Source organism: Oryzias latipes, chromosome 19, assembly GCF_053564925.1.
Source record: "Oryzias latipes strain Hd-rR chromosome 19, Olatipes_Hd-rR_3.1".
NCBI lineage: Eukaryota > Metazoa > Chordata > Actinopteri > Beloniformes > Adrianichthyidae > Oryzias > Oryzias latipes.
Window position 1 is genome coordinate 20384224 of NC_136255.1, and position 20920 is coordinate 20405143.

General features: G+C 40.5%; 2 protein-coding genes and 1 long non-coding RNA gene across 3 annotated transcripts in view; 2 read left to right on the forward strand and 1 right to left on the reverse strand.

Moving 5' to 3' along the window:
* LOC144987848 (serine protease HTRA3-like) overlaps window positions 1-20920 on the reverse strand; it is a 65749-nt gene that overhangs the window by 16716 nt on the left and 28113 nt on the right. The gene's annotated exons all lie outside the window — the stretch shown is intronic.
* LOC111946379 (uncharacterized) lies at window positions 187-13507 on the forward strand. The gene is made up of 10 exons (XM_078937449.1): window positions 187-282; window positions 1608-1684; window positions 1801-1934; window positions 2009-2062; window positions 2196-2413; window positions 11848-11998; window positions 12149-12394; window positions 12477-12636; window positions 12708-12810; window positions 12893-13507. Exons 3-6 carry the CDS (start codon window positions 1864-1866, stop codon window positions 11868-11870), a joined length of 366 nt encoding a protein of 121 aa, XP_078793575.1. The 5' UTR covers window positions 187-282; window positions 1608-1684; window positions 1801-1863; the 3' UTR covers window positions 11871-11998; window positions 12149-12394; window positions 12477-12636; window positions 12708-12810; window positions 12893-13507.
* Window positions 12198-20910, forward strand: LOC110013779 (uncharacterized). Its single transcript, XR_013651782.1, has 12 exons — window positions 12198-12281; window positions 14463-14738; window positions 14918-14999; window positions 16302-16380; window positions 16601-16714; window positions 17237-17348; window positions 17441-17527; window positions 18248-18280; window positions 18391-18511; window positions 18652-18817; window positions 18903-19326; window positions 19647-20910. It is a non-coding gene; the product is annotated as an uncharacterized LOC110013779 (long non-coding RNA).

The window sequence follows — 20920 nt, forward strand, 5'->3', positions numbered from 1 at the left end:
GAGGTACACACATTGTTAAAAATATTACTGTTTTTGTTTTTTTCGGTCTTATATGTGTGTTTGATATTTACAATTGTTTATTGTGCAAGTGACTGTGAATGTCTGTAAATTGAAAAATGTACATTAAAGTTTGTTGAAAAAAACAATTTTTTTTCATTGATTGCCCCTTAATTGTGGACTGGTAAACCCCGTTATTCGAGAAGCATTCCAGGAGGAGAAACGTTGCAGTCAGCCATTTTGGAGAAGCTGCAAGCACCTGCTGGCTGGAGGAACTTGTGAAAGGTAAGTTGAATTGACTCTAACAACTTAAGTAAGGGAAGTAGAAGACGTCATATTTATTAATGTTGTTAGTTTTCAAGGGGAAGAGCGTTTTAGTTCACTTTTCTTTATTATCGTAGTCATCAAGGTTAAGGCTATGCGCACCACTTTCGCCAAATTTGCCCCTGCCGGCCGCAGCCCTCCCCTCGACGACAGAGGTAGCACCCTAGCGCATATTTTTTTGCAAACGCAAAAAAGCTTTTGAAAGCAAAAAAAGAAAGTTTTCGAAAGCAGAAAAAATTACATGTCAAAGCCGAATAAAATATTATTGAAAAGCAAATATTTAATATTTTCACTTGCAACTTAGAAAGTTTTGTGTGCAACATGGTGGCAGAAATATCACTCCATGTTTTACACGCTCTCTGTGTAGAAAACGCGGGAGGAAAGTATGCGGGGGGGGTGACCAACTTGCAGCTGCAGATGACGTGAACAGGTGTCTGACCCTGAGAGGGAAAGCAGCAGAGGGGCGGGGCTTAGTCATCCCACATGACTACAGACCCTAAAATACACATTGCTGCCTCCAAGTTAGTAGATGATTGTTTTTTATTTATAAGATCATGTTTTATTGGGTTTACTTGGTTATTTAAAGAAATTAGAGGAAAAAATATGGGAACGAATCTGTGCTAAAGTGAAGTTGTTTAAGTCTAGGAACCACGAGCTACAAATTTCTAAGGTCCAAAGATACATTTTGGTTTTCACAAATGATAAAAGTTTCCAATTATGAACACAGAAACAAAAAAAGTAGCCCAATAGACTTAAAATTGAGCAAGTTATTAATAGTTTACGTCTAGCTGATCGCCTTGTTTTGCGGCTAGTAAATAATGGGAAAACTTGGTAATCACAGCTAGACACATTAAGGATTTTTGTCTCTTTTAATACCACATCTTCCCTATCTGTGCTCTAAACACCATCAATTTGTAACATGACATGGTAAAGTGATTCTGAAGGTTTTAATGGTTTTTAGAGAAATGTTCATTTAATGTTATACCATGGTCCAGGTGAATACTCGATTCTGATTGGCTGAAGGGTTAATAGCCGAAGTATGCATTATCAATTTTTAACGCACGGCGTGGACGCCTGAACCGGTTAATGCATACTTTGTCGGCCATTAACCCTTACTTATTCTACAACGTATCAGAGCCTTTTGGAGAAAAACAAACTGTATGTCCAAAATGAATGCATATTTTAAAAGTAAATGATGTATTCCTTTCTAGAAATGTTGCCAAAATAAAAATTAGTCTTAAAAATATCTTTTTTTGTGGGATTGTGTTTTGTGACTGCTCCCACAGTGAAGACGTTGGAGTTCCCTGCAGAGGGAGATCCGTTCAGGAGAACAAGGAGGTGTCGGTCATTTCACCTTCCACAGGTGTGTACTTCAGGATAAAAACTCTATCAAAAAATGGGATTTTTGAATGTAAACTGTGTTTTCCTGAAAGGAATTCCAGATCAGACATGAATATGAATTAGGTTTATTTCTGCCAGGGCCCCTGGTGCAGCTGGTGGGTGGCAGCAGCAGGAAAGAAGGGCGAGTGGAGGTTTATTTCCATGGAGACTGGGAGGCACTCGAGTTGGAACGACCTGAACGTGGCTGTGATGTGCAGACAACTGGGACACAGGTTTGTGCAAACATGGAGAGCTCAGGGAAAAACATTTCATGGAATGACTCGTGTCTCCCACGCCTCCTCCTCAGTGGCAGAGCGACAGCAGCTTTGGTCAGGGGAAAGGACCCCTCCACCTGGACCAGGTGAGGTGCACAGGGAAGGAGGAGTCTCGGAAGGTAAATCCCACACTTCCTTCTGTATCAGTTATGGGAAAAAGCTGCTCACTCACACTCAGCTCCTTATTTATTTATTTTTAACCCTAACCTCGTCCTGCAGGTTTGGCAGCGATCCCACCATCCATGTGGTGATTGTCGAGGAGTCGGAGCAAACGCTGACACCTGAGTGGCTGGTGCTTGACAGGAAGTTCAGGGGACTGAGCGGCGGTCACGACTTGCTGAAGCTGCTAGGCACCAAGGATCACTTTCTGACCTTTGACCCCAACACTAACACAACCTGTCTCCCCAGTACTGATAGGGGAGAAGAAGAAGAAGAAGGTAGGTTACCTGCTTCTTGTGTTGTCATGGTTACTATTGGATGGGTAGGACCAGGTGTGAATATGACAATTTAGTGGAAAATAGCACAAACCCTTATTTTCTTTAAACTGAAAATTAATTTAAAAAAACACCAAGATAAGGATCAAAGCTATTGAAATGATCAATTTTTTTTTGCATAAGTGTCATAGGATGTTTTTGAAACATAAAAAATAAGAATGCCTCATGAAATATCTACAAATTATAAATGAACAGAAAGCCCAGATTTGTTTATATTTTCACTTTCTTTAAACTGAAAATGAATTTAAAAAAAACAAAGATAAAGTTCAAAACTATTGAAATGATCCGTTTCTTGTATAAAAATATGTCAAAGCAATTTTTTGAAGATTAATAAGATTACATTTAATTTAAAAGGACACCCAAGGACACTACAGATGGAAGATAACACAATAATATCACAACATGTTGAAAATAATAAGTTTAAACCATTGATAATATCAGATTGAAATTTGTAATCAGGGAAAGCGGATTTAAGCAGATGGGTTTATAGTCTGGATTTAAAAATTGGAGTCGATGTTACAAAGGTCTGGGGGGAGAGAGTTCCAGAGTTTGGGAGCCGAGTGGCTGAAAGCACGGCTCCCCACGGTGACCATACGGGCGGAGGGATGGAAAGCTGAGGGGAAGAAGAGCAGCAGGTCAGGGTGGAGGTGCAGCTGCTGGGGGAGAATTCTGCAGAGTCCAGATCAGAGGAGTTTCTACCAATGAGTTCTATCGTTAGAGGAGACATCACGTGATTCCTCATGGAGTAGAGCAACGCCATCTTGGTGAGGTCAAGTCACTGCTGCAGTGCATGCATGTGAACACATTTTTAGCAAAATGCCAGTTCATAGTTCGTGTTTCAACTGCCAAAATTGGAGAAATGAGTTCAAGAAGGAGGAAGGCATAACATTTGACAGGTAAGTACTCAATTTTTTTTCTTCTAATGCTTCATTAATAGTACACATGTGGTCCAGTGGTTAGCGCTCTTGCCTCACAGCAAGAAGGCCCCGGTTCAAGTCCCGGCTGGGGGACATGAAAAACACAACATCAATGTGGGACCTTTCTGTGTGGAGTTTGCATGTTCTCCCCGTGCATGCGTGGGTTTTCTCCGGGATCTCGGCTTCCTCCCACCGTCCAAAAACATGCTTCATAGGTTAATTGGCAACTCTAAATTGTCCATAGGTGTGAGAGAGTTATTGGGTGTGTGTTTGAAGATATTCTACCCTGCGACAGACTGGCGACCAGTCCAGGGCATCCCTTGCCAACGCCCAAGTGGCCGGGATAGGCTCCGGCAACCCCGTGACCCCGAAAGGGAATAAACGGTCAAGAAGATGAATGAATGTTGACATGCATGATGCTGCAGGGCTATTAGCATTATACATGATGTACGTATAATTTGCTGTCGACATAAATGTAAACTTTATTTTGTTAAACCTAAATACAGTATACTAGGATTAGGCTATTATAGTAATATAGAATTATACATTTCTGACTCAGTGACTGTACATTTCTTGTAGGTTTCCAATGGATTCAGACTTATGGAAAAAGTGGGCCTTTGCTATCAACAGAGCTAACTCAGATGGATCACTGTGGTAGCAACTAGCAATAAAGTCTGACTATGTTTAAAACATTTTCTGGAAACAGATTTTGATAAGACTGTCCAGACTGTTCACTCGAAACCCACACACATGATGTGCGTATATATAATATATTATGTAAATAATTATGTTTATGTATAAATATATACAAATTAAATAAAAGCTACTTAGATGCCACCGAAGGCTATAAAGCAGTCATGTGGACGCCAACGACCTCACCAAGATGGCTTTGCGCTCGGCCAGGCTTCCCAAGCGGCGTGTCTCCTCTGGTGATAGAACTCATTGAGATAAATCCACAAAAACAGAAACTGTAAGACACTTTTTTTTCTTGGTTCTCAGGAGGATGTTACACTCAAAGTGTATTTACATGATAGAAGCTCCTTAAGGAGCTCATCTGTGTCTCTGAAAGTACTATGATAATAATAATAATAATAAATGAGGTAAATTCCGCCTCCTCAGATTTCCATTAGCCGTACTGAATGTTTTAGCCGTAGTATACTAGACTAGTATACTTCTGTTAACACATCATCAGAGACTTAGCATAAAGATCAATCATTTAAAATGAATGTTTACATGACGTATTTTAATTCTGATCTTCATTCCAATTACTTTTGTCCAGGTAAACGCAGCTGAGGCTTCAACATCCCATCACTACAGCCAGCCTTCAGCTCAGTGAACAGAGGTTCAGGCACTTACCTCCGGAACCCGTATATGGTCACCACCGCTGGTGTTGATGCGTCAACAATGTCAGGGATGATATCCCTCTCCCTAAAAAGGGGAAGGGACCTCCCTGGAGGGGGGGCTATGATTACACTTCCTGGTAAATGTGGAGGGTTCCCGAAGGCCAGGACCGACTCCCCTGGCCGTGCAGCAGCAGTGCTGCCGAACTGCAGAATGGGCAGGGGAAGCTGTGGGAGGGCGATGAAGACAATGCAGATTTGAGCAGATTCTTGACACCACTTACTACATCAGAGAAGATCTCTGCTTGATTTATATACAGCTCTCACTTCCTCAGTAAAGCCCATAATATCACGGTATAAGGGGGTTTCAAAAGGGGGTGGAAAAAAGCTTCAGTTCTTTAAGATGTAGTTTCTTAACTTTTTTTTCTACTCAAAAACAGCAACTGGCTGCTGTGCGTTGTCACGGTAACACAGTAACGCGCCCACTACGTAACCGCTATTTGTGGAAAAAAAGCGATCAAAAATATTAATAATAAAGGAACTAAAACTTGCTGAAATTTTCATTCTTTTGTACGTTTCCATGATAAAAACGGTTTAATGGCCTTCAAAATATGTATTATTAGCATTAACGTTCCTTAGACAGCCGTTTGTTCGCAAGCTAGCAGTAGGCGCACTTTACCAAATCTTCACTTTGAACAAAATCATTCAAATAGGGCCGTAATTTTTCACTGAAATGATACCTCATAATTAAGTGTTGCATATTTATATTTTAGAATCAATTTTGTAGATCTTACTGGGTTACCAACCTATTGTTGAAGCCGATGAGGATGCATCACTTTATCTTGCCGCCGCCATTTTGACTCGTCTAACGTAACTTTGAGGACCTTCTTGTTTTTATTCAAATACAAACCACGTGGTCCATATTTTTTTCTCATGCCTCTCTCATCTTTTAAGTGGGAGAACTTTTGGGGGCTGATTAAATACTTTGAATATGACAACTGGAATGAGCAACGTTGATTTGCTTTTTCTCGCGTTTTGGGTAGTGCCTTGAGACAACCACAGCTGTGAACTGACTCTAAAGTAAAGTGGGTTGAAAAGAAGAAAGGAAAGGGGAAAAGGGAGAGGAAGAACACACATTCTCACGGAGGAATTAATGTGAATGAGGGCGATGTCTGCCTCCTCATCAACACGTTTGATGGTGGCTTCAATTTTCTGCTGACTTTCAAGCTCCACCTGGAAATCAGTGAGGACACAATCAGACCTATTTCCTGTTCTTCAAACTATGACGAATTGAAGTTTTAGTAAAACTACGTTGCTGTCGCTCACCTGCACTCTGCAGCTCCCCCGGACGACTTGGGCAGTGATGATAATATCACCGTCCTCCGTTATGATGAATCCAGTCCGTGTCAGCCAAAGCGCCTCCCCCCTGAAGAAGGGCTGACTGGGGTGGGGGGGTGACAATCTATGAGAGCAGTGGAAACAAATCCATTTTCCTGTTGCTCAAAATGGATAGCTATTATTACACTTATTTATTATAGTTAATATTATCTTATTATACTCTGAATGTCAGAATCCAGCTTCTGCTCAGATGTGAGATGCATTTTTGCCAGTGACACCCCCGAGTTTCTGTGCTGAAAGAAAGCAGGGAATAGCTTCAGTCAGTAATGAAATGGATAAAAAAAACACCAAGATAAAGTTCAACACCTTTTAAAATGATCAGTTTCAATGCTCAAACAATGTCTTATTAAATATATATAAAATAATTTAAATTAATCAACACTGGCCGCCGCTTTCCAAACTCCGCCTTGACGCCGGTGGTCATAGAACATCAGGTCATGGTGGAGGTGCAGCTGCTGAGGCAGAATTCTGCAGAGACAGACAAAGTCCAGGTCAGAGGAGTTTCTACCAAAATATGAAGAGATAACTGTAGCCACGGCTGTCTGGATTTACTGAATATCTTCAATTGTTGTGGGAAAAGTACAAGACACATTTTAATCTGCATATCCAAACAAAAACCAGTAAATGGTCTTTGGTCTTCAACCGAACCACCAGCGATGACCATGAACGCATCACAGCATCTGAACCAAACTTCAACATGTAGAACTTCTAAAACCTGCTGCTGATTGAAAACATCTGTGGTGAGAACATCAGCAAACCGAGCATACGAATGCTTTAGTTAAAAAAGGAAGTCCACTTCACTTTAGATGTGCTTCAGGAGCATTTAAGAGACCGACTACATTAACCCCCCCCCCATTAATATAAGAATAGGATGCCTTTCATCTTTCAATCACTCATGACTTTTTAAATTAAATTTATATTGAATTTATTATGAAAAATTGGAAAGGGATTTCAGCCGTGTTCGCTTAGTTCCCGTAAAGCTGAGAATGTCAGAGCACTAAAAATTCAGGAGCGGCTCATTTGACACCTCAGATCTGAATGACGGCTGGCTTGACGGCAGTGGATTCAAACCGCCCTCTGAGAACATCGCGAATTTTGAAATGGAGACTGCAAACTAAGCCAGCAGATCGGGAGTAGCTAACCACCCCACCCATACAGGATGCTCCCTCATTTATACCAAAATAGATTAAATCTGTAAAGTAGGATTACCACCTGTAGTTGCGGTCACGTGCATTTTGGGTCTGCTAGCAGCAGGGGATTGTGGGATGCGCTCCCCTGATTAAAATAGGGCTCAGCATTATCGTTTCTTTTTGCCGTCTTTTCTATTCATATGGCAGTTTCTGATCAAATATTAATGCCGCCCTTTAAGCTAGGAAAGGTATGTAAAAGCTAAATAATGTCAATAACAGTAGCTTTTTACATTTTCCTTCAATTTCGGTCTCTACAACGCAGGATTTAGCAAAAAGAAATCCACTAAGTGATTAAATGAAGCCCCCCCCCCCAAATTCATCACTCGCATGAACCAGTAGGGTAAATCTATTGTTTTTCTTTGTTTTTATCTTTTTTTATTTAGGTTAAATCTATTCTTAATCTTTGGACTTTTTGTTGAATTAGTATTTATTACACCATGGTCTGGATGAATACTCTGCTGCTGGCTTTATTATTATTCATTATTGACTTATTATTGATGTTTTATCATCATGTATTATTATTGGTGTATTATTATTATGTATTAATATTATTATGTATTATTGGTTTATTATGTATTATTATATATTAATATTGTTGACTTACTATTGATATGTTACTTGTTATTAATATTGAGTTATTGTTGGGCTTTTCTACATAATTTAAATTACATGTCAGATCTAAAACTTCTGTTTAGAAATTATTTTAAAAAATTCTTTGTAAAACATTTTTTGTCCTGCAACTATGCATTTTTCATTAAAGTTGGGGCTTTTAAGTCTGACTGTTTCTCTTAACAACAACAACAAATGATGTACAGTGATCCCTCGCTATAACGCCGTTTACTTTTCACGGTTTCGCTACTTCACGGATTTGCATGGTGCATTGTGTTCTGCATTCTGATTGGCTAAAAAGTCACTCCGCGTCTTCTCTACCTGTGCGTCAATAACGCTGCAGTTTAATATGTACACGTACGTAAATCAGCTCGCCAAATTTACAACACGTACGTGCAAATCATCTTGCAATTTCGAGTTTCTCTAAAAACCCATAGAAAAAGAGCGACAACTGTCAATCACTATGTTCTTCTCCCGATCAAACACACCTACACCGCTGGCTTCAAAAGAAGAAAACACTGCAGAGCGGAGTCAGGATGCAGCGGCTCAGTCTGAAGAGCAGTGAAATACACCTGAATCACTATTTGTCCGACTGTACTTTGTATTTTTTCATAATCATTTTAAATTTTCTCCCGTTTAATCCAGTTACTCTGGTCGCGGTGGGCGGGGCTAATCTCCGCGATTTGAAGTCTTCTGTTCACAGCGATGATTAAAATTATTATTATTCGACAGTACAGTACAGAAGTTATTTGTTAAAAAAAAACGTTGCTAAAGTACTTTTATTTGTGAAACAAATTCTTAAGCCTGTAAAATGGTTTGTTCTTTCTGTTCAATGTATAATAGAGTATTTAAATGTATATTAATTGTAAGAAAAAACAGACGTTTCTACTTCACGGATTTTGCCTATCACGGGTTCTTTTTGGAACGTAACCCCCGCGAAAAACAAGGGTTTACTGTATATATAATATATTATGTTCAGAGGTTCAGGCACTTGCCTCTGGAAACCCATTACAGACACCCCACTGGTGTTGTGGCATCCTCAATGTTTGGATCACATCTCGCCTCCTAAAAAGGGGAAGGGACCTCCCTGGACTGGGGCGGGGTCATGATTACACTTCCTGGTAAACGCGGAGGGTTCCCGAAGGCCAGGACCGACTCCCCTGGCCGTGCAGCAGCAGCGCTGCCGAACTGCAAGATGGGCAGGGGAATCTGTGGGAGGGCGATGAAGACGATGCAGATTTGAGAAGATTCTTGACACCACCTACTACATCAGAGAAGATCTCTGTTTGATTTATATGCAGCGCCCGCTCCCTTAGTAAATCCCAGATTATCACCAGAGACAAACATGTCAGGACGAATTGACATTTTTGTAAAAAAACGTTGCTGTCACTCAGCTGCACTCTGCAGCTCCCCTGGACAACGTGGGTGCAGATAATCACATCTCTATCATCTGAGATGACAAGGCCTGAACCTGTGCAGCACTTCACCTCCCTCCTAGTCACTATACTAGTTGTATATACTACTTTTCACTCGGTTTTATTCTGATCAGACTTTTCCCATCTTTACCTTTAGATTCACGCAGAAACATTTAAAACTAGGGGTGTGTATTGGTAAGAGTCTGGCGATATGATGCGAATACTGATATTGTACTAGAACTCATTCTCTTTTTTTAAAGATGACTTGAAAAAAGCTCTACCTAACAAGGCGGGAATCGAACCTGCAATCTTACGATCATGGGTCGACCGCCCTACCGCTGCCCCACAGCCGCCCACATTGTCTGATTTATATATTTCAGTACAAGAAAAAATGGAATGAATGTGCCTCAACCAATAAGGTTCTAAAAGTATGATTGGGGAAATAAAGTGCTGTTTTGTTTTCACCTTAATGTAACTTCTCCAACTTCTATACTTGTAAACGGTTTTGGAGTCTGTATGGTTCTTAAAAAATAAAGGGGAAAAAATCCTTCTTTTTTTTTTTTTAACTTGTCCTGTCCAACAGCTGGGTAGTCAGATGAGAGCTGAGGGCCTCTTGGGTTGGACATATTTTACTTTAACAAGAGGGGTTATTAATCTTCAGACAAACCAAAGGTATGTCTGAATAAACCCCTTTTGTAAGTTTACTGGTTGTTAATCATTATGGTAAGGTTCAAATGTAAAAAAAAAAAACGGGCGGAGCCTGTCCACACACACACTCAAATGTTATAAACACACCTGCTAGTTGCAAAAATGTCCACCTGTCGACATGTACACAAAACAGATAGTGTTCACACGCATACTTATGCCTTAAAACCAACTAGTGTGAAATATTTCAGTCATTCAGTCATGCAAACTGTTAGTGCAAAGGTGAGCTAACACCTGTGCTCAGGTGAGTGTTTATGTTCTTCTAAAATGGATGGTGGAACGTGAAAAGAAGGAGGGAGAGTGCCCAGCCATCCCCACCCCAAGACCCCCACCGCACCAGCAGCGGCAGCCGGAATCCCCCCAACGCCACACGGGAACCGGCAGGGAACAACCGCCGCCCGGGCGACCAAGCCCGCCACCCAGGCCAGGGCCAGCAGGGCCGCCGCAAGGCCCCCAGAGCCAGAGAGCAGGGAGGCACGGAGGGAAAGAGAGCGCCGCCCCAGCCCAACCAGGAGAGCAGCCCCCCCGCCACGCCGAGAGAACAAAAATCCTTCTTTCCAGAAACAAAGTGTGATGATGAGGTAGCATAAGAGGATGCAGGAGAGTTTCTTTAATGTGGCTAAGATTCTTTGTTTACATGACAGTCTTCACTGCACCGCTGCAGCCACACTCTCTCACACGCAGAAGTAAACTAGTGACGGTCATCGCCACAACGTTGGCGTTTTTTCACTGACTTGCTTGGCACAGAAATCAAACTTAACTTTATTAATTTGATTTTTTATACTTTACCTTTTCAAAAGGCTGGTGTTTTTCTTAAACGCGGGCTGCATTTTATTGCACTTTCTTGTTTAGTTCCCAGAGAGGTGCACGTTATGCACGTTCCATTTTGTTGTTGTTTTTGTTCCTCAAAATAAAAATGACATCAGAAATCGGATTTCTTTATTTCATTTTTGTTAATTTTATCAAAGCAATGAAACATAATTCATTAATATTGTAATCAAGTTAAACTTGTAAAGCAGTCACGTGACGCGTCGTTCTCCGCAGAATGCACTGCAGGGCAAATAAACATTTAATTATTAATGCTCATTATGTATTTGTAGCAACTTAGTCATTTTGATAGTAGGCTAATATAGCTAATTTAGATATTGCATGTGTTGCCTTCATTATAAGGCTTAAATAGGGCTTTTAATATTTTGCGGCTCCAGACATATTTGTTTTTTTGGTCCGATTTGGCTCTTTCAACATTTTGGATTGCCGACCCCTGGTCTAGTCCATCAGGTCGCTTAACCAGAATCTATTGCTGTGAGGTTCTGCAGAACTTGGACCCGTTTTGCAGAGAGCATTTTGGCCGATGCTACGCGCTTCAGCCACTGTGCAGCTGCACTGCTTTACTCGTTTTATCTTCTTTAACTCTGTTGAACTCTCCTCTTCCAGATAGATGGATCTGATGTGTCTCTTCTCACAACTGTAGGAGCCATAGCTCAAGTGTCAACACAGGGAGGCTTTGTAGTCTTTAATCCAGCTGAGGTTATTGTCCAATTTGATGGCCAGAGTACTCTATTGGTCAGAATGAGTCAGCACTATCAGAACAAAGTCAGTGGGATGTGTGGGAACTTCAACGGAGATCCTTCAGATGATAAAGTGAAACCGAGTGGCACACTCGCCCAAAATGACACTGAGTTTGGACACAGCTGGACGTCACCAACCAGTCAGCCAGGGTGAGCTTCTGAGCACAAGCATCATACCATCATACAGTGTTTTATTGGTGCTGGATCAGACTATACATCTGTAATTTTTCTCCAGATGTGGATCCACTGATGAAATAAATGAAGATGGACACTGTCGTTTTTCACAAGAATACTCTGAACTCTGCAGCATCATCACCAACACCAGTGGTCCATTCAGCGCCTGTCACCTGCACTCTGACCCACAGCCGTTTTTCTCTTTGTGCTTTGTAATAATTTGAACTTTAATTCTATTGAGGACCACTCAGTTTTCCTATAAATGTGTAATAAAAATGCATGTCTTGCCTAAAAAAAGAAATATGTTTTTGACCATTGAGTTTCCCTAATCACTCCAAAGATCTTAATTGTCTCTTTTACAGTCTATTGAAGAAGAAGCTTCCAGCTGGCAGTAGTTCTTATAACATAAGGATGACCTCCTATATGGATCCAGACTTTCACTTTCCCTTTACAAGTGAAACAGACATAGAAGTAGATGAGAAGCTTTATGTGGAGGTGCAGACTGAAGGGGTGGATCAACACCAACTTGCCACCATTCTTGACTCATGTTGGGCGACACCAGTCAACACTGGAGACTACTCTGTCTGCTGGGATCTCATTACTAATGAGTAAGATCTCTTCTATGTTCACAAGTTCCTAACATCTAATCTTCATAGCTCTGGACCCTTCTATAACTGTTTCATCTAACAGATGTCCTAATCCAGATGACGGTACAGTTGAGCTGGTACAGAATGGCATCTCCACTGTGGCTCGTTTCTCCTTCAGTATGTTCACGTTTACCAACTTCTCATCCATTTTCATTCACTGTAATGTCCACTTGTGTCTGTTGAGACACAACAACTGCACAGCTGTAAGTAAAACCTGTCAAAGAGAGACGGTATGCATTCTGCTGCTGAGAAACTAAACACTTTCTTCCTGCAGCATTGTTATCCTGGTCACCCCACGCGTTTCAGGAGGGACTTGTCCTATCATGACTCTTCAGCCATCTCAGTTGGACCACTTCATCTGAAGCCACGTAGCTTAGGTAGAACACCTTGATCACCTTACTATCGTAGATAAGGAGGAGCTTGACTAAACTTCTTTGTTGTCCTGTTTCCCTTTTACAGGAAGGATCCAGAGCAGCAGTGCTCCAGGATAGATGACATCTGTCTTCACCCTGATCATTGTTTTGCTGACTGTCAAAATTCTGATCCAATGAGTTTAAAGAGAGCTGATGTGTTTACCAGCTCCCTTTTTAAATGTTCATTTAGGTTTTTCATTTGGGTTTGTTTTGCGTTAGCAATCAGGTGGTAGTAATAGCCTTGCATACGGAGGTAGGCTCTTTGTACTACACACTGGGGTCATAATTAACTTACTGTGAATTTGAAGCTACTCATGAATAAACTCAAGCAATGGGCTGATGGGATACGATGGCTTTAGTGGGGTGTAAACTGTTTTGATGTATTGAAAATTTACAATAACTACTGTGTCTGTCAGTCAAAAAGCCTGTCAGTCAAAGAAGTCATCCTATGGTTATCTTAATTATCAAAAAATTTTACTTTAATAAATATAAATTAGTTGTCTTTATTTGTTGATTTTCAGTTTTTCAATGTTTACTTTTCAGTCTCCTTTTTTATTTTATTTTTTTATTTTCCGATGCCTCCTCAGCTGGATCCTCTCCCTCTGGGTCGGCTGCTGTTCAGCCACTGCAGCTCTGGATGGGGACCTGCATCACTGCTTAGCTGTGGTGGAGCGGTCCCCGCCTGTGATGCTGCATTTGGCTGGTTATGCGGCTGTTCACAGAGGGGGAGGCTCCAATTATTAGGGTTTCTGACATCTTGTTTTTGTGCCCAGCCTATTTCTTATTTGTCATTTCTCATTATCTTTCCCCATTAGTTAGGGGGTGGGAGATGTGAAAGAAGTGGGCGGTTGTGTAGGTACAGGGAGGGGGGCTCTATTTTTATTGTTATTTATTTATTTTAGTGCTTGTTTATTTTAATTTTCATGCTTGTTTTTATATCATTTATTTTGTTTTGTTTTAATGTAAAGCGCTTTGTGTTATACTTTTATATGAAAAGTGCTTTATAAATAAAGTTTGATTGATTGATTGATTGATTGATTGATTGATTGATTGATTGATTGATTGATTGATTGATTGATATACAAGGAATTTGGCTTTGGTGTACTCTCGTGCAAACCAAACAAGGTTTTAGAAGTTGTAAAGGAGTAAAGACAACAAAGGATAAATATTTTTTGATAGATGTGATTTTAACATCTTAAAAATCTGTTCATTAAATGCCAAATAAAAGTAAAAATATGACTGATTTGAATTGTATTAGAGCTCCTGTGCTAAACCTGCAGTTTATAACCTATTTCTACACTTTGATGTCAGCATTTTCCCTCTGTCAGTGTAAGCTTTCCTCACTTTCTTCCTTCAGTGGAGAAGATTACCTTCCATATCTGCTCCCCACAGAGTTACATTAGCAGCCGTTGGCTGTCATTCCGGCTGTGGATGAGTGGGACTGTAGCATCAGACGGGGTCCCGCTGGATGTTGGATCGAAATCCCTCCTGTCAGTTTTTATATTCAGATTAAAAGCAAAGATGGAGATCATGCGATTGGAATACTAGTTCCACTCCAGTTTTCTCTGTTCACACTGACTAAATTCATCCATCCATCCTTCTCTACCTCTCTGTAGTGCCCCTGTCCTGCTCTGAGGGCTTCACAGAGTTGGGGTACTAACGGCACACTGTCTCAGACGGACTCAGGCACCCCCTTGTCTGAAGTGGACCGAGTTTCCACATTACGTCATGCAGTACCTGGGTCAGAGTCTGGGGACCACAGCTACTGCAGAAAACCGGACCGGGAGTCCAACCCATGGTGGTTCTTCCAACAGAGCTCAGGTGCCATCGGCTGGACGTACTGCGACTGCCCTAAAAACAATGGGAAAAGTGGGCTTGTTCATTTACAAATAGTAAGCACGTTTGTTTAATATGAACAAATTATGTTTACCTTCAAAACATATTACAATCTTGAAAATAACACTTAATTTCTAGCAGTGTTAGATTTATAAATTGAAATCATGTTGACTAAACATGAAACAATTCTGGTTTGGCCTTTGCCCCTTAATTTTGGACTGGTAAACCCCGTTAGAAGCATTCCAGGAGGAGAAACGTTGCAGTCAGCCATTTTGGAGAAGCTGCAAGCACCTGCTGGCTGGAGGATCTTTTAAAAGGTAGGTTGAATTCACTGTAAGAACTTAATTTAGGGAAGTGGGAGACGTCATATTTACTATAAATGTTGTTAGTTTTCACGGCGAAGAGCGTTTTAGTCCACTTTTATCGTGGTCATCAAAGTTAAGTCTATGCGCGCCCGGTGTGTTTGAGGCCGCAGGCAGCAGATTCAGCGGTAAACGCAGTTAGTTCCAATGATTCGCGTTGCAGGGAGAATTCATCGTCACTTTGTGGATTTCTTTTTTGCTAGATAAATTCCGCGGTGTGGAGACCGAAATTGAAGGAAAATGTGAAAAGCTTGACATTATTTAGCTTTTCCATACCGTTCCTAGCTTAAAGGGCGGCATTCTTTGATCAGCACACTTCTCTGTCTCAGTCTGCTGTCAATCATTCTCCGTGCCGCGTCTCCTGCACAGAATGCTTCTTAGGTTTGTCAGGTTTACATAAATCTTCGATTTCAAGAATGTCTGTGTTTTCATTCTATATAATGCTGAACTTATTTTTCTGTGGAGATTTTAACTTTGAGAGGTTAGAGAGAAAATATTCATGTCCTGTCTTGGGGAAAAAGTGCTTGTAGTAAAAAAGTTTTACAGTCTTAAAACGGTGCTAATCCTACTTTACAGATTTCACCTATTTTGAGATAAATGAGGGAACACCCTATATGGGGGGGGGGGGGGTGATTAGCTTCTCCCGATCTGCTAGCTTAGTTTGCAGTCTCCATTTCAAATTCGCGGGATTCTCAGTGGGCGGTTTGAATCATGGGGGGGGGGGGGGGAGAAATGTAGTTGGTCTCATTTCTTTAGAATAGTTTTTTCCAGCTATTGTTTTCAAAACAATGCAATCCGTTTAGTTAGTACAATGATGAAACACAGCTGTGGACTTGTTATTGTTTTTAATTTCAAATTGAACAGAAACTCAGAAATCTCTGTCCTGCCTACAGAGCTTATCAAACACTAACTGCTCCTCCCTGATGGTGGGGTCCATGCTCTGGTCTTCAATGAGTCTGGTGGGCCCCCCCACCGTGCATTTGCCAAATATTACGCCAGTTCCCAAATTTTTCTCTTGTTCTCCCCATTTGGGGAAGGAAAAATGTTCAAACCCCCTCCCCCACTGCGAAAAACTGTGACAAAATAAGCTAAATATGTTAAACGTTAATACCATATTAAAATCTTAAACATTCCTGATGCTAGAGACTAGAAAAATTAAATAAAGGGTCATTCACTTTGTAAGAACAATAACATTAAACCTATATGCAAAAAGAAACAAAGTTGTGTTTATGGCTGCTGTGTGTCTGCTTTCTTCAGATCTGCATCGTCTTCATCGTCCTCCCACAGATGAAGCTGCCCATCCTGCACTTTGGCAGCTCTGCAGCTGTTGGGCCAGGTGAGTCGGTCCTGGCCTTTGGGAACCCTCCCGCCTTGAAAGGGACCGTTACCCAGGGAATAGTGAGCACAACAAGGTTCATGATGATGCTCATCTGAGCAGAAGCTGGATTCTGACATTCAGAGTATAATAAGATAATATGAAGTGTAAAAAACAAGTGTAATAATAGCTATACATTATAAACAATAGGAAAATGGACGTCTTTCCATTGCTCTCATAGATTGCCCAACACCCCAACCCACCAGTCAGCAGAGCTGCATGCATGCATAGATGTAATCCCAGATATCGTGGATGCCACAACACCAGCAGTGGTGTCCATATTATGTTTCTGGAGGTAAGTGCCTGAACCTCTGTTCACTGAGCTGAAGGCTGGCTGTAGTGATGGGATGTTGAAGCCTCAGCTGCGTTTACCTGGACAAAAGTAATCGCAATGAAGATCAGAATAAAAATGCGTCATGTAAACATTGATTTTAAATGATTGATCTCTATGCTAAGTCTCTGATGATGTGTTAACAGAAGTATACTAGTACTTTCAGAGACACAGATGAGCTCCTTATGGAGCCTTTATAATTTGAAATCAACTTTGAGTGTAACATCATGTTAATTCCTCTTCAAAAACAGCCCCAAGTCGGTATTTTGATCCATTCAAGCATTTCTGAGTATTCCTCTAAAACCTGTTCTCTGAGCGGATTGACACACATATGCAAAAATGGAGCTGCGGAAATAACTAACTTTTTATTTTCAAAATCGTTCTTTAGTGTAACAAAGGAAATATATTCTCATATATATGCATGTAGGCTTAAGAATTGCATGCTATATGCCCCTTAAATATGTTGTCACCTCTGTCTCTCTTTAGATCTCTATTCTTCAGGAGGGAGGCTTGGCTGACACGGACTGGGTTCATAGTCACGGATGATGGTGATATAATCACCAATGCCCACATTGTCTGGGAGAGCTGCAGAGTGCAGGTGAGCACAGCAACGTAGTTTTACTAGAACTTCAAGTCGTCATATTTTGAAGAACAGGAAATAGGTCTGATTGTGTCCTCACCGTTTTCCAGGTGGAGCTGAGAAGTGGAGATAGATTTGATGCCACCATCAAACCTATGGATGAGGCCGATATCGCCCTAATCCACATTAATTCATCGGTGAGAATGTGCTTCCTCTTTGTCCTCTTCCTCTCCTTCCTCTTCCTCTCCCTTTTCCCCTTTCCTTCTTTTTAACCCACCACTTTATTTAGAGTCAGTTCACAGCTTTGGTTGTCTGAAGGCACTACCCAAAACACGAGAAAAATCAAATCAACTTTGCTCATTGCAGTTGTCATATTCAAAGTATTTAGTCAGCCCCCAAAAGTTCTCCCACTTCAAAGATGAGAGAGGCATGAGAACAAAATAAGGATCATAAAGAACATTATAGAACAAAAAAGACATCAGAGTAAGAATGGTTAGTTATTCAGACCAATAGAACAACTGAATAACAGCTGTTTATTTCCTTTTAAAAATCTATGGGGTTTTGGCTTGCTGTGACCAACAGGTACTTCCTGTTTGGAATGCAAAGGGAGGGGTCACTAAGTCCAATTCTCTCATACAGTCATGGGCTGAGTAGTGATCAGAAGAAAGTGGGTAAGAGCCAACGTCATTCAGCACAGCGCCTTGCAGCTGCTGCTGCACGGCCAGGGGAGTCGGTCCTGGCCGTTGGGAACCCTACGCGTTTAAAGGGAACTGTAACACATGGCATCGTTAATATTAAGACCGATGTGATACAGCACAGCGCCATCACTACTGCGAGCTCCCACTGTGGTTTGGTCAGCGTGTCTGTGAGGATCGTTCAGAACTTACTGACTGCAGCTTCTCCCTGTTTTCTTTTAGGGAGGATTCTCGGGGGAGCCGCTGATAAATCTGGTGAGTGATGTTCATCTGAGCAGAAGCTGGATTCTGACATTCAGAGTATAATAAGATAATATTAACTATAATAAATAAGTCTAATAATAGCTATCCATTTTGATCAACAGGGAAATGGATTTGTTTCCACTGCTCTCATAGATTGTCAACCCCCACCCCAGTCAGCCCTTGATCTGCTGGAACAGGGATGTTACAGACATTGTGGATGTCATAATGCCAGCAGTGGTGTTTGTACGTGTGTTCCAGAGGTTACTAGAATGTCAATTCGTCCTAACATGTTTGTCTCTGGTGATGTTCTGGGCTTTACTGAGGGAGTGGCAGCTGTGTCTAGGATCTGCTCAGATCTGCATTGTCTTCATCGTCTTCCACAGATTCCCCTGCCCATCCTGCAACTCTGCAGCTCCACAGCTGTGCGGCCAGACCATCATCGCTGTTTGCAATCCTCCAGCATTCAAATACAGTGTTACACTGGGCATTGTAAGCCACAGAAGGCCGCATGGGGACTACAATGCCATCGTCCACAGCGCCTTCACTACTGTGAGCTCCCACTGTGGTTTGGTCAGCGTGTCTGTGAGGATCGTTCAGAACTTACTGACTGCAGCTTCTCCCTGTTTTCTTTTAGGAAGAATTCTCGGGGGGGCCGCTGATAAATCTGGTGAGTGATGTTCATCTGAGCAGAAGCTGGATTCTGACATTCAGAGTATGACACTGATTGGTCATTAAGAATCGTAAAGGAAACAGGAAACCCTGTCGGTGCAGACGTGTCACTTCCTGTATGTATGTGCAGTGAAGGTCAATCCAAACTGTCACAGATGAGCTCTTTATGGAGCCTTTATCATTTGAAATCAACTTTTTGAGTGTAACATCCTCCTGAGAACCGAGGAAAAAAAGGGTCTTACAATTTCTGTTTTTGTGGATTTATCTCAATGAGTTCTATCAACAGAGGAGACACGCCGCTTGGGAAGCCTGGCCGAGCGCAAAGACATCTTGGTGAGGCCGTCGGCGTCCACATGACAATGATTTCTATAGCCTTTGGTGGCATCTAGGTAGCTTTTATATATAATTACTTACATAATATATTTTATATACACATACAATTTGTTTTTGTTGTTAAATAAGAGAAACAGTCAGACTTAAAAGCTTAAACTTTAATGAAAAATGCATAGTTGCAGGACTTCTTAGAAAAAAATGTTATGCAAAGAATATTTAAAAATAATTTATAAACATTTAGAAGTCTTAGATCTCTTTGACATGTAATTTAAATTATGTAGAAAAGCCCAAGAATAACTCAATAATAAGTCAATACTAATATTAATAACAAATAAATCAATAGTGAGTCAACTCAGTGACTGAACTTTTCTTGCAGGTTTCCAATGGACTCAGACTTTAGGACAAAGTGGATCTTAGCTATCAACAGAGCTAACTCAGATGGATCACTGTGGTACCAACTAGCAACACAGTCTGACTATGTTCAAAACATTTTATGGAAACAGATTTTGATAAGAGGCCAGACTGCTTGAAACCCGACACCATCCCATCTGTGTTACACAAATTAATCACTCACATGAACCAGTAAATCTATTGTTTTTCTTAATTTTATTTTTTTTAAGGGTAAATTTGTTATTGACTTTTAGACTTGTTGACTTTATTTTTAATTATTGATTTATACTTATCATTTATTATTATTGTTGAAATACTATTTATTATTATTGGTCATTTATTCGTTATTATAATTATTGAATTATGTATATATTGTTGTTATTTATTATTATTGACTTCCTATTGACTTATTGTTGGGCTTTTCTAAATAATTTAAATTACATGTCAAAGAGGTTTAAAACTTCTACATGTTTAAAATTTATTTTAAAAAATTCTTTGTATAACATTTTTTTTGTGAAAAGTCCTGCAACTATGCATTTTTCATTAAAGTTTAAGCTTTTAAGGCTGCCTGTTTCTCTTATTAAACAACAACAAATGATGTATATATATATATATAAATATAAATGATATACATTTATATTAAATATATGTATATATAAATGTATAAATATATATATATAAACAAAAATATATATAAATTATACAAAAGCTACTTAGATGCCACCAAAGTCTATAGAAATCATCGTCATGTGGGCGCCGTCGACCTCACCAAGATGGGGTCGCGCTCGGCCACCATCGGCCAGGCTTCCAAAGCGGCCGTGTCTACTGTAGTGATATAACTCATTGTCTCCTCCCATGAGCAATCATGTGATGTCTCCTCTAGCTCTAGAACTCATTGATTTCTCTCTTCATACTTTGGTAGAAACTCCTCTGATCTGGACTCTGGAGAATTCTCCCCCAGCAGCTGCACCTCCACCCTGACCTGCTGCTCTTCTTCTTCCCGTCCCTCTGCTCCGTATGGTGGAGCCATTCATTTTAAATCGGTTCATTTTAAATCGGTTCATTTTAATTCTGTTTAAATCTTTCCCTGATCACATTTTTTCATCTTCTATCTGATTTTATTAATGGTTTTAACGTATTTATTGTTAAGATGTTGTGATTTCATTGTTTTATTGCCATTTGTAGTCTCCTTGCGTGTTCTGCAAGGCGCTTTTAGACAAATGTTTTATTATTAAAAACAATTTTTTTGACATTTTTCTG

What these genes read in the sequence shown, in the direction of transcription:
- LOC111946379 (XM_078937449.1), top strand. Translation starts at nt 1,864, where the DNA reads ATGGAGACTGGGAGGCACTCGAGTTGGAACGACCTGAACGTGGCTGTG. An exon ending in TGCAGACAACTGGGACACAG is followed by an intron (nt 1,935 to 2,008) that starts GTTTGTGCAAAC and finishes CCTCCTCCTCAG; the next exon opens with TGGCAGAGCGACAGCAGCTT. An exon ending in GGGAGAAGAAGAAGAAGAAG is followed by an intron (nt 2,414 to 11,847) that starts GTAGGTTACCTG and finishes ATTTTTCTCCAG; the next exon opens with ATGTGGATCCACTGATGAAA.